Source organism: Peromyscus eremicus, chromosome 18 (assembly GCF_949786415.1).
Source record: "Peromyscus eremicus chromosome 18, PerEre_H2_v1, whole genome shotgun sequence".
NCBI lineage: Eukaryota > Metazoa > Chordata > Mammalia > Rodentia > Cricetidae > Peromyscus > Peromyscus eremicus.
In genome coordinates, this window is record NC_081434.1 from 38,838,984 (window position 1) to 38,852,865 (window position 13,882).

The following is a 13,882-nucleotide window of genomic DNA, read 5'->3' on the forward strand; positions in this document are numbered from 1 at the left end:
ACCATGTCTAAGGTCAGACACCCAGCACCTCAAAGGGCAAACAAACAAACAAAACAGCATTCTCAGTACACAAATAACCAAACTTATGGAAAGAAACAGGCAGTTTATAAAAGTACGTGTAAATGCTGTCAGGTTAAATTACTGGGGACAAAAAGCCAAAGTTGTATGAAACGGACAGGTGCATATATATGAATGCTTGCAATTAAATTTCAGAGGTAAAAGTTTTAAGGTCCTTATCAAGAAGCTAATCTCCAATGAACCAAAGGGCACTAGAGAAGTGGATGATACAGCACCATTTTCAAAGAGAAAGAAAACAGCAGTTTTCACCCAATTTGAACTGTAACAAAGAATATCCTTTTCCAACACCATCCTGTAAACAGAAGTTAGATTTAGCTGTAACATGGAGGATCAAAGGTTAACTGGGTCTGAGTTTATGAGTTATAATTGCTTTAGTTTTTCTAGTGTCTTGCTGAAATCATCGCCTCATTTTAGGCTGTTTTTCAACAGAATGTTAAATTTCCTTACCATATGGTATTAAAATGTAATTGTCATACAATTAATTAATTAAAAGATCCCACAACTTGTATGTTGGCATATGAAATACCATAGATATTTTCGAGGATCTTTTCAGTTGACAATTGGTGGTAGATATTCTGATGGAGAACTCTAAAGAAATTTTCTGTATAACACACTGTTCTTTTCATTTGTTTATTCTCTATTTCAGTTGGCAGCTCATTGTCTGCTAGAAAGTGTGTCACAGAAGGACATTTCTGCTAGCAAATGTTTTTAAACAACAGACAAAAGAAGGGATGGATGACATTAAGTGGCACATCTGTATCCATTAAAGCCAAAACACAAACCACAGTGTTTCTAAAGACATGAGTAGATCACATGAATCGGTGTGCTGATTAATTAAATAGAAAAGAACAAAAGTAACAGAGCAGAGATGCAGTTGTATGGACGAGAAGGCACTTTCATAATGTCCCTGTGTGCAAGAATGGGACCTCCTGTGTTGACAAGAAATACATTTTTCGTTGATTGTTGTGATAGCAAAATGAAGATTTCCCTTCTTACGTATCAATCGCCACGTAACTCATGTTAGATGATTAGAGAAAGCAATAGTGTACGTCTTTACTGAAGACACAGTAAGAAAGGAGAGTGAGACAAAAGGACTGAGTGTTACCATATCTGGCCTGAGGGCAAAGTTCAGAGGTGGGACTCTTCTAATAGAAACCCCAGCTCTAGGAACTCAATTATCAAATCTTGAAGACAGGCTTTGTCAGTTACAGTGGTGTGCAACTTTGCTAGTTAATGGCTCGGACTTGAAAAGTCTGACAGCTATGTAAAGCCTTCAAAGTAGAGACAACTCAATGGTATGATAATTTGAAGCAAAAGTTTTTTCCAAGGGTATGTCAGTATGTCAGATTTTCAAACATACTCTGAACTTAACATTAGAATTGATTTTTATCTTTTTTAAATACTGAAGTTTACTAAGCAAGTAGTATCAAAAGCTTTAACATATTTGCAATATTAATGATGAAAGAAATGGATTGCTAGCCACAGAATAAGAATTAAAAGATTAAAAAAGAGAATTGCCTATGCTACTATTTTACTTTCATTAGCATTAATTCATTCACTGAATTAATAAAGATATGCAAATGTGATCCAGCTTGTATTTATTTCCTGAATTATTTAACTATAACATAATAATGAACAATACACTGTCCTGATTTTGCTCTATGCTGGGAATTAGTTAGGCACTCTCCATGTGGTCTTCAATACTGATTATTCTTAAAGAAATGTTACATTGGCCTATCTTCAGAAGGCTCAGTTTCCCCTTTGCTACTTCCATCAAGGGCTATCTTAAAATACTGCACATATTTTATGGTTCCAACTGAAGAGAGGGAGGGGAGAAACTCCATTTTAATAATGGGTCCTAAGAGACTTTCAAATGTATGTAAACAGATCAACCATGGCAAGAGGTTGCTAGTGTGTGGTACACAGAGCAATGGGATATCCTTCTTCTCTTGTACCAGTCCTTTGAAAGACTCTAACACTGGGTCAGTGAACATCTTAGGTCACTCTTTAGTATTCCTAGCCAGTTATTTGGTCATACTACAAAGACAAACAACAAAAGAGAAGGGCTGGAGATGCCCAGGTTAAGAGTACACACTGCTCCTGCAGAGAACCCGAATTCAGTTCCCAGCACCCACATCAGGTGGCCCACAACTCCTTGTAGTTCCCATTCCCAGGATCTAAAGCCATTTCCTAGACTCTGGGGCACTGCACTCACATACGCAAATCCCCCACCCCACAAATACACAACATCAAAAATAATAACATTTTTAAATGAGTCTTATCTCTTAAAGAAAAAGTTACATCCTATCCATTCTTAGTCAGAACATGAGATCTTTAATATTTCATATTTTATAGAGCAAGTGAATGGTATATTACATGCCTCATATGCATTAGTCTTAAACTAAGAATCTCCTGGTTTGTAGAAGTCAATTTTTCCTTCATTATACATTTTATCCACTATTTTTAAAGGCTAAGGGGTTAGGAGAGAAAGAGGTTCTTTTTGACATCTTTTGCAGTTATAGTGAGCACCGAGTCTACTCCTTTTGTAGCCCCTTAAGTACTAAGTGTTGTCTATACTAACGCGTTTAATCAATAGTTGTTGATCCGATTTGTTCTTACAGAACGACACTGATTCTAATAGTCAAGAACATCTGTGATCTGGCACTGACTACGAATGGGATTTTCTGCATTAATGAACTTTTAATAGGCTTCACCCATTGATCACTTAAACACAGGCTGGAGAGATGGTTCTCCAGTTAAGAGCACTTGCTGTTCTTGCATAGGATCAGAGTTTTGTTCTCGGCACTCAGATTGGGCTGTTCAGTCACCTGTAACTTAATTCCCAGAGAATCTGACATCCTCTACAGTCCTCCATTGGTATCCACTCATATGTGGAAATACACTTACACATAAGTAAAAAAACTTTTAAAAAATCTTAAAGACACAACAATGAAAAACAGTTAAACTTGTGACTGGAGAGATGGCTTGGCCACTAAGAGCACTCGCTACAGAGGTCTAGCACAGTCCAGCAACATGAGGCACTCAGGTACAATGAGGTCTATTTTTCTTCTTCTTCTTTTCTTTGTTGAGAAAGGGTCTTGGTATGTAGTCTTGGCTGCTCTGCTAATCAAATAGCCCTTGAAGGTTTCAAATTCAATCTCCCAAGTGACCAATATAGGTGTGTGCCACCATACCTGGATTATATATTTTTTGGCATAGTTTTGCAAAATTCAATTTATTTAAAAGACTTAATCTAAATTCAAGTTTGTTTTGTCTTTTAAAAATGTCTTTTCTTCCATAAGATGGTAGTACTAGAGTGTGAGAGAGCTCTAAATTTTTTATACTTGATAAAAATTTGTCAATTCTCATAACATTGGGAGAATTTAACTAGTCTACAAAAAAACCAACCAAATGAACAAAAACAAGACAAACCAAACCAAACCAAACCAATCAACCAAAACCACTCTCTAGGTCCAGTAAGAAAAACACAGTGTTCTATGAAAGGAGAGAAGGTTGGCACACCCTTGACAAGGATGGAGGCCATTGGGAAGCATGTGCTAAGGCACTGCCACCTCCTTTGTGACAACCAGCCACTGTGTAGAACCACTCTCAGTATCAGGAGACAAAGGTCCAGCTGACATCTCTTCCCACTAAATGAAACCTCCAGTGTCAGGAATGGGCTACGTTTAATTGAATTGTTGGCCAAACAGGCCCATGGAAACCAGCAAATCATCCAGGATACTGCCAGGGTTATTGGTTGCTCTCTACAAACTGATGGTAAGGTCCTACTGCTGAAGACAACACCTCCACAGCTCACCATGTAGGTGTTGACATGGAGAAGTCAGGTTGGTGCCTACAGAGAGCCATCACTGTTACTGACTAATATTCATAGTACTGTAAGGAACTGCATACTATTGGAGAAAGACAAACACTAACCCAACTACAAACTTTTCGATCCACAATGGTGATCTGCCTTCATGACATGCTGGTGCAACAGTGGAACAAAAGATGTGTGAACAATCAATCACTATCTAATTGGATGTAAGGACCATTCCATGATAAGGAACCCACGCCTATACTGCTCAGGTAGCCTAGAATCTGAGACTAGACAGTCCATGTACCTAGGGACTACTGTTCTGCCCAAGGGACACCGCAATAAAATGACTCCTAATGACATTCTGCTCTACTCAGAGATCAGCGGTTTTCTCAGCCATCAATAGAGAAGCTTCCTCCTGCAGCAGATGGAAACAAATACAGACCCACAGCCAGATAATATGCAGAGGGTGAGAGACCTTGAACACACAGTCCTAAATGGGATGTCCCTATCAAAATGTCTCTCCTCAGGGTTCAGGGAACTCTGTGGAATAAGAGGTGGAAAGACTGTACAGGGATGGAAGACACCAAGGGAAAAAAGCCTCTGGATACAACAGGACCGACACACATACGGACAGAGACTGTGGCACCATGCACAAGGCCTGACGGGGTTCCAGAACTGAGAGGGGGAGTGAACACAACGCCCAACCCCTAAACCAAAAAATTTTCTCCAGCTGATTAGTCACAAAGGAATAATTTTCTCCAAGGTTCAAAGGAGTCTCACTATGCATACAAACAACAATTAAGGGCAGGTCCTAGGCACAACAGCAGATGCCAGCACAAATGAACTCAATGGGTTTTTTATCCTCATCACACTTTATTTAGACATTTTCTCTCTCTGTTTATATATTTTAATGTATGTTTTATTTTAGATATATTATTAAATACACATAAAACAAGATTCTTATTTATATATTATATACAACATATGAACATATATTAAATAAATATATTAATATATTAATTATAAAATATAATTAATATATTTTAATATATATTTTGGTTTACCTTGCAGGCTTTTGGCGTATATATTAAGGTTTCTGGTTTTGTGTTTTTATGGGATTCCTGTGTGTGCCAATGTGTATGTTGTGTCTATATGTGTTTCTGTGTTTTTTCTTTGGCTCTTTATTTTGTTTCCTGTTCCTTTTTGTCCTATTTGTTTTTATTTTCTCTTATTTTATTAGTATTATTATTTAGATGTCTGTTTGTTTTATAGTGAGAGAGCACGAGAAAGGGTGTGAATTTGGGTGGGTGGGTGGGATCTGGGAGGAGTTGGGGGAAGGAGAAACCCTTATCAGAATATATTGTGTCTCTCTCTCTATTTTTTTTTCAATAAAAAAAGGAAAAACAAACACATGAATAAAACCTAACCAAACCAAACGAATAGGAAAAAAAATCCCTAGAGAAAGCAATCACAGACTACCGAGTATGCCTAGCTGCCATCTGCTAGTCACAAGTTTCTCCTTGGCTGGCAAAGACATTGATTTCTTCTCCTTTCAAGTTTCATTATCCTAAATGCTTTTGATTAGAAAAATCATGTTTTATAGAACTTAATTATCAAATTTTACTTCTCCTTTCCTATTATTTTAAATGACCTGTTTACTATTTAGGCCTCTATACAAACAGGCTAGTAAACACTTGGGGCTCTAGGTTGTACGGCTACAAACCTTTCATGTCCCTCACAAGGAGATTTTAGCAGGTGGTACATAGACACAACAGCCTGTAGCTGCAACTCTACCTTTAAGACTGGAAGTTATATGAAGACAGAATATTTAAGAGGTAGCTAGTGGTTTACTTTCAGTGTGCAGTACTACATACTTCGTAGTGGTGTAGACACGTATGCATTAACAAACAGGGATGGCTCTGAAAGTGTGTCACCAAGCAGAGCATACCCAGTGAACTTTTGTTCGGAGTATTGTTAGAGCAAATGAAGCAAGTGACACTTTACCGACTCCCTCATTTTACTCTGTAGTCCTTACCTCATTTCTATCTTTACCGTTGTTCTTCATTTTAATGATTTTTTGATAGTCTACAGATTTGAGCATTATCACAAAGTTATACATATCCCATTCATTCTAAACTGGGAAAGGAGGCCATGGGGGACACACATCATACTGAAGTGTATCCGCTGAGAACTTTATACAGACTTTAGGATTTGTAAAAATACTAAAGTTTCCCTCTTAGGCAACACGTGAGATTCACAGTTCATTAATAAACACTAACCTAATGAGCCTACTGAGCTTGCCTAATATTGGAGACTTTGAGCCAGTGGTATACATAGGCTTATAAATACAAATCCAAAAGAAGAGGGCAAGAGGAACTCAGGAACCAGCAAGGGGGGTGCCCATTAATTGTATGAAAACTTAATTCATTGGTTCTGGAATATTTGTGCCATGTCTATAATTTAGACACAGATTTCATTGATGATATTTCATGGAGCCTATACCGACTACAATTTCCTAATTTTTAAAATGTTTATTAAAATAAAATGACAATTCACAAATGTGGATGTAACACAAGCAACATACCTGCAGGTGTGGTCATCACTTACACTTGCAATTTCATGGCCTTCCTTGGGATGGAACACCAAGTCATTAATGAAATCTGAATGACCCTCCAAAACCTGGAAGAGAGATCAGTAAGGAAGCATGGGCACAATCTACAACATCCTTATGGAATAGTTTCACTCTGTAATTCTTTTCTTTTTCTTTTTTTTTTTTTAAGGTTTTTTTGAGACAGGGTTTCTTTGTATAGTCCTGACTGTCCTGGAACTCCCTCTGTTGACGAGGCTGGCCTTGAACTCACAGAGATCCACCGGCTTCTGCCTCCTGAGTGCTGGGATTAAAGGTGTGCAGCACCACCGCCCGGAATACTTTTCTATAAATATATTTTAAGAAATCTGCCCTTTTAAAAGTATGATTTATCTAGCCACTTTCCTAGAAGGTTATCTTGGAAAGATGTCAATCATTCAACAGTCTTTCTTTTCTAGTATGTATTCTTATAGTTGGTCGTGGTCTTCATTCGGCACAAGATGACTGTCACCACCATGCAGGCAATTAAGAAGACCCCTATGCAGTAAGTAGCTATTTCCAGGTAATCTGGGGAAGCTGTGATCTCCTTTTCTCTAACAGGCGCTGGCAGAACTGTCAACCACGCAGAGTGAAAGGATATCCCAATAGAGTTACCCGCCAAGCACTATTCTTTCAACTGCATCTGTCCTCACAGCACCTCTGTCTCAGTGATTATAGAAAGCTCAAATAAAACCCGAAGTTGGGCTTCCTGAGATAGTCTTTCTAGGTTTTCATCATGTACCTGTTGCTTTCACACTTACAACCACCTAACAAATACATATATATAAATATCACGTTCTCCTCTAATGTTTGCAATCATTTGCTCCATGTGAGTGACAGCACTGGGGACAGCTAATACTCAAGCCCATAGCCTCAGTCAACACGAAATTCCTCTTCTGGCCCTTAAAGGAACAAATGGGAACTTGCAATGGTCAGTATTATTCTCGTGAGAAAACATGACACAATTTCAACTCAACGTGAGGGCAGCTACTTACTATGAATAGAATATATATAGATATACATATATATATATCATTTATGTATACAGTATTGTTCTTTGTTCTAAAGGTCTTATATGAATTAGCTCACTCAGTACTCACGACCCAGAGGCAGATACTGTACTCGCTGCAGGTAGGACTGAGCTTTGAATGCAAGGAATGTTACTCTTGCATCTATTTCTCTCTCTCTCTCTCTCTCTCTCTCTCTCTCTCTCTCTCTGTCTCTCTCTCTCTCTCTCTCATTGGCTTCAAGCCTGGTCATTTTATTTATTTATTTATTTGTTTATTTGTTTGTTTGTTTGTATTTTATGTACATTAGTATTTTGCCTGCATGTATGTCTATGTGAGGGTGCTAGATCCCTTGGAACTGGAGTTACAGACAGCTGTGAGCTTCCACAAGAGCAGTCAGTGCTCTTAACCGCTGAGACATCTCTCCAGCCCTGCATCGGTTTTCTTTTTTTTTCATTCTTTGTGTCTTTCACATCATGCCTCCCGATCCTACCCATCTCCGTCCCAAAATAAAACAAAATAAAATTTAAGAGGAAAAAAAGAAAAAAAAAAGGGAAAATCTAGTCATGGAAGCTGAAGTGTGACGGAGTGAGTCACACAGTAAACCCTGTTATCCATATATTTTTAACATGAGGCATTCATTGTAAGGTCTGGTCTGAGGCCCCTGGCCCCTGCTGCATCCTCCCCCCCCCTGCTGTCCTGTCAACGCTGGGCCCTCACGGACTCTGCCTGCATACCCCCTTGTGTCCTGTGTTGTCGCGTCTGTTTTCTTAAGGAGGTCTGCATTTACTTTTCTAAAAATCTACTTCAAACTTTTCCACCTTTATTGAGGTTCATTAAAATACTTATATATTTAAGGAGTACATACACACCGTAAAATGATTATAGCCACAGAGCTAATCTACCCATTGTCAGTTTTTAGTTCACCTGCTTCACTTTTCTTATGTGTACTGTGAGAACACCTAGGACCTACTCCCTCGGCCAACTTTAAGAACACGGTCCATTATCTTTCATGTTTGCAATCATCAATGTGGATATCATGCTCACACCCCTTCACCGGCACTCTGCAATCCTGCCTAGGCTACTCTGCACTCAGTACTTGTCCCTGAAGTCCTAGTTCACTTCATCCTCACTTCACCTAGCTGTAAACTCTTCTCTTACTTGCTGTTCCTAGCATCTCTAAGTGTTACATTTACCAACTAGCTTCTTCTCACAACCTAGTTACTAGGGAGTGTAACATAGAAACTGAACCCTAAACTACAGACTGTAAAGAGATGGTGATGATCATCGCCAGCTTGACTGGATCTTGAACTCACTAAGACCCAGGCCTTTGGACTGAAGGGAGAAGACCTTCCTCAGAGTGGCTGGCACCAGACAGAAAATGGTCCCAGGAGAACCAGAGTTGCTGGTCAGCCTGCCTTCACTTCCTGCTGCCGTGTCCAGCCTGCTGTTGCTGCTGTCCCTATTCTTTGCTGACATCAGATTGCCCATGTGACCTCACTGAGAAACTTCCAGGCCTTCAAGACCACATTGACTGAACAACAGGGTTCCCAGCCTCTTCAGCATGCAGATTGCCACGATTAGATGACCCAGCTCCTATTAATAATGCCAGTCAATCAAATAAGTCCACTTTTATAAATTATATTCATTCTACTGCTTCTGTTCCTCTAAAGAATTCTTGACTAATTCAACGGCCATTAAAAGGTAATTTTAAATCATAAGTATAATTTAATAAGCAAAGAATATGAACAAATTTTAACATATCAATTTACTGTACTTGTCAATATACCTTATATTCATTTTTATCTTGAAGATCTGAAGTAAATAATCTAATCTTCATATCAGCAGCTGAAGTACAAAATCTGAAGAAAAAAACAAAGCCATTTTTAGCCTTTGTAAATTAAAGTCCTCCTCCATGCCACCTTTGCCTCAAGTCATCAAATCTTGTCATAACTCATGATGCTCTCGGGATTGGTGGTGGTGGTGGGGTTACTGCAGTTTGCATTAAAAAATATTATAGCCATTACAGAAGGTAGGAGACAAAGCCAATGTTTTATTCTGGAACACATTAAGTGCTAGTACATTCTGGATTTGTGTCTTCAACTATAAACACAGGATTTTGTAGTAAGTTGGCATGGCATACTCTGCATTCTCTACCTTTCTCTGAAGTTTTGCTACTTTTGGAGTTTCCCAATCATCCTTTAAGAAGAACAGAAAACCTCAGAGAACTGAAATAAGATGAGAAATCTGCTCTCTACTACTAAGAAAGAAAAACAAGCAGAGATTAAAAGTGCAGCAAGTCAGGAAGAGAGCAACCAACCAACCAACCAACCAACCAACCAACCAACTAACCAACCAACCAACCAACCAACCAACCAACCAACCAACCAACCACAGACTGCATTACCAACCAGAACTTCTTTCCAAATATAAACTAAAACTTACAACGAGAGATTCTAAGTCATACCTCAGCCTTTTACAGAGCCCACTATGTAGTCACAAAGAAAACTCTATTTATTTCAGAATACTCTTAAAAATAAAGCAAAAAATAGATCATATAACTATAATCATATCCAATTATATATAAATCAGGGATATCCAACTTCTTGGCTTCTTTTAGCTCTACTGGATGAAGAACTGTCTTGAGAAAGACATTAAATATATACACATTAGCAAAAAGCTAATGGGTGAACAAGCCTGTGTATAACTTTTATGATATCTGCTGCCACTGATAAGCAAGAAGTCTTCACAAAATAATCTAATTCTGAAGCCCCTGCTTGGAGAGTCTTAAAACCATCAAGCAGGCCCAAGTTTGCCACCACTCATGAAGAAGATAGACATATCTAAGTAACACAACATCATTTTCTTTTTTTATTATGAAAGTAAAAGGGCAACAGTAAATAAATGGACCCCTGACATCGTATTTGAGAAACCACTGAGTCAGTATTTGGTTTGATGGAGTAGCTACAACTCTCAGTGATTATCAAGATGCTTGCCAGGCAGTTTGGTTGAATCTTACCATTGGTGTTCTGTAATTTTTAAAAATAGTTTCCCACAAACGTAGGTGCTGCCAAAAAGTGATGACATGAACGGTGTAAAGCAAGGGGTACTTGTCGCTGGAAAGATGAGACTTACAAAGTCCAGTTAGAACAAGAGGCTGGGAAAGAGACATGATCACATTTTTTTATTGAATGTCAGATTGCAACTCTATGTACTCCATATATTGATTTACTCTTTGCTGTCGATTTGGTGGAACCAGAATTACCACTGAAACAAACTCATGGGCATGACTGAGGTACTCTAGATCACCAAACAAGCATAGCTACTGCCTCTATCACAGTAACACCAACTGTCCATTGTCTGCATGGGAACTCAAAACAGTGCTGGTCATCATTGTGCTTCACTCTCTAAGTCACTCAGCACATTAACATCCGATGGGGCCAATTCGACTGTGCTTGGAAGACAATACATCGGAAGCCACACACCACTGTAAAACTGAAGTCATGAATGCATACAAATAGTAAGCGCATACACACATTCATTTGGTGACAGTATGACACAATGTTGTCATCCACAAAGTCCTACTTAAGAACTGCAGGACTGAGTTACCGGTCCCTCATTCATAATGTTTTATTTAAGTTCATGAGTTTGTGTTGGGCCTGTTTCATAGCTATCCTGGGCCATACACAGCCCCTGGACTGTGGGTTGGATACTCCTGTGAGCAATGAAAAGAGTTTTGATATAGAAATAAGTTTCTCTTTTATATTCCTGATCCTTCTAAATTTTACACATTAAGAATATACTATCTTTATAATAAAATGTGTAATTTGTTTGAAAACAATAAATTTAAGCTGTCAGCTTGCTCTAAAATATTCTTCAAATTACAAATATATGTAAGTTCCAAAAAGGATTAGAGGCAGCTTACTAAAACAAGAAATAAACAAAACCCCTCAAAAAAAAAAAAAAAAAAAAAAAAGTAAGCTATTGCAAACCCATTGAAATTTGGAGAAAGAAGTAACAAAGAATGAGGTGAGTCCGTGTCTGATACAGTACACTAGGCTACCAGAAGTATCACAAAATCAAACACAAACTGTGGGAACAAGACTGTTTCTATTACTTGCTGTTGTCTAGGTACAGATACTGTGAACTTGCCTTTTAATACAAGACAAAAAGCGTACCAGCTGTTGACAATCACTTATGTGTGCTGACAAGAGATGCTGCATAGATCATTCAATATTAGATCAAAGATGTAAATCTGCTGGGCATAGTGGCACATGCCTTTAATTTTAGCACTGGGGAGAGACAGCCAGGAGGATTTCTGAGAGATTCAAGGCCTGTGGGAGCTACATAAACTGTCTGGGAAAAAAAAAAAAAAGCTGTAAAATCTAGAAAAAAATAGAAGATCTTCAAAGCCTTGTAGGCAAAGACATCTTATAGAGAAAACAAATCATAAAGGGGCTGGAAATTATTAGTCACAAGGGAAATGCCATATCTTAATGAAATCAGAAAACCTCAGAACTGAACTAGAGCCATTACAATTCAATATACTAAATGTGGGAAGCAGGAAGAGCAATGTGAACATACACCATTCACTGGAACACACAATAGTACAAATGCTTCAGAAATGGGACCTTCCTCCCAGGCTTTGGACTGCTAGAGACAGAACACAGTGCCCCAGGCATGCTAGGCGAGTGTTCTACCACTGAGCCTCATCCACAGCCCCAGAATCTGGCACTTTCTTTCTTATTTAATGTGTTTGCTTTGCATGCATGTATGTATGTAATCCCATGCACAGCTGGTGCCTGCAGAGGCCAGAAGGAGGGTTGTGGCCCACCATGTGGGTACAAGGAACCAAACCCAGGCTGCCTGTAAGAGCAGTTAAGTACTCTTACCTGCTGAGCCATCATCTTCCCAGCTCTCTGTACTTCCTGACTATTAAACATGTATCTATTTGTGACCCAGCAATTCTACTTCTCAGAGAATGAAACTATATATCCACTAAAGCTGGATAAAGGTATGCACATGAAACTGGAGTTATAATAGCTAAACACTGGAAACTGTCCTGGTATCCATTACAGAAAAACAGATAAACAAGTTAAACAAATACAAAGAACGCAGTAGAATGCAAAGGAGTTGAGGCTCAGAAGCCTCAAGCCTGTCACAAAGAACACGTTCTGTATGATCCATCGATGAAGTAACTGTAGGCAGAACTAAGTTCTGGTCACAGAACTCCAATTCATGGCTGCTGTGGTGGGAGCAGGGTTTAGGTACTAACCAGGAAGGACTATAAAGAGCTCCTGGGGGATAGAGAAAGGTTGTGTATTCAAAGAATACAGGTTATAAAACCACATGAAGAGCGGGGGTTGCTGCTCAGCTGGTAAACACTGCTTGCTTTGCACGTGTGAAAAGCTGAATTCAATTTCCAGAACTCATGGAGGGCATGAGTTAAATATGCCAGGCACAGTGGTGCATCTGTACTCCCAGTGCTGGGGAGGCGTAAGGAGGAGGGTCCTTTGCACTATTTGGCTAGTGAATCTGGGCTACTTGGTGAGACCCTGAGGTTGATGGCATTACTGGGGATGACATACAAAGTTGTCCACCAGCAACTGTACCCATGCATGTGACACACACACACACACACACACACACACACACACACACACACACACTCTGCACAAAAGCATATGCACTTGTCAAAACTTTATAAAACTGTACTTACAAGTTTTTTACTTTTAGTTATGTGTACATGTGTGTGTCAGTGTGTGGGTGTGTGTCGGTGTCTGTGGAAGCCAGTGGCATCAGATTCCCCTAGAGTAGGAGTTACAGGTGGTTGTGAGCCACCTGACATGGGTCTTGAGAACTGAACTCTGGCTCTCTGCAAAAGCAGTCTATGCTCTCAATTCCTGAGCCACTCTTTAGCTCACCAAACTGTACTACTAAGAGCTCACAGTTTCATTAGATATAAACTGTCCCCTAACTAAAATTTTAAGTTAGTTCAAGAATAGCTAGCTTAAACTTACTAATTACTGTTTTCCAAAAGACAAATCTTTTAGCTTTGACATTTATAGGAAAGAAGATCAGGGATTTGTAACACATCTTAAATAACCTAGTATGGTCTTAGCAGGCATTAGTACTTGATTTTTCTCAAAAGCAACTGTTATTTTTTAAAAACACTTTCATCGAAACTGAAACCCATTGACTAAACTAGTGATTTATGTTCTCCTGAACATGAAAATATGACCTTGGTTCACATCTGGGGTCAGAAAGACTACTACTGTTTTTAAAAAAATGTTATTTTAGCAAAGTAGCAACTTATTGCTTTTACATTTATTTTGTGTATGCTTGTATACACAC

The 13,882-nt window shown here is 38.8% G+C and overlaps 1 protein-coding gene and 1 pseudogene across 1 annotated transcript in view; one reads left to right on the forward strand and one right to left on the reverse strand.

Annotated features, from left to right (window-relative positions):
- Nup37 (nucleoporin 37) overlaps positions 1-13,882 on the reverse strand; it is a 33,628-nt gene that overhangs the window by 12,444 nt on the left and 7,302 nt on the right. The window contains exons 4-5 of the mRNA XM_059245412.1: positions 9,318-9,390; positions 6,480-6,574 (exon numbers count right to left, since the gene is read on the reverse strand). Of these exons, the coding sequence (XP_059101395.1) occupies positions 6,480-6,574; positions 9,318-9,390 (168 nt within the window). The remainder of the gene's footprint in view (positions 1-6,479; positions 6,575-9,317; positions 9,391-13,882) is intronic.
- On the forward strand, positions 3,569-3,677 carry LOC131895429 (U6atac minor spliceosomal RNA; annotated as a pseudogene).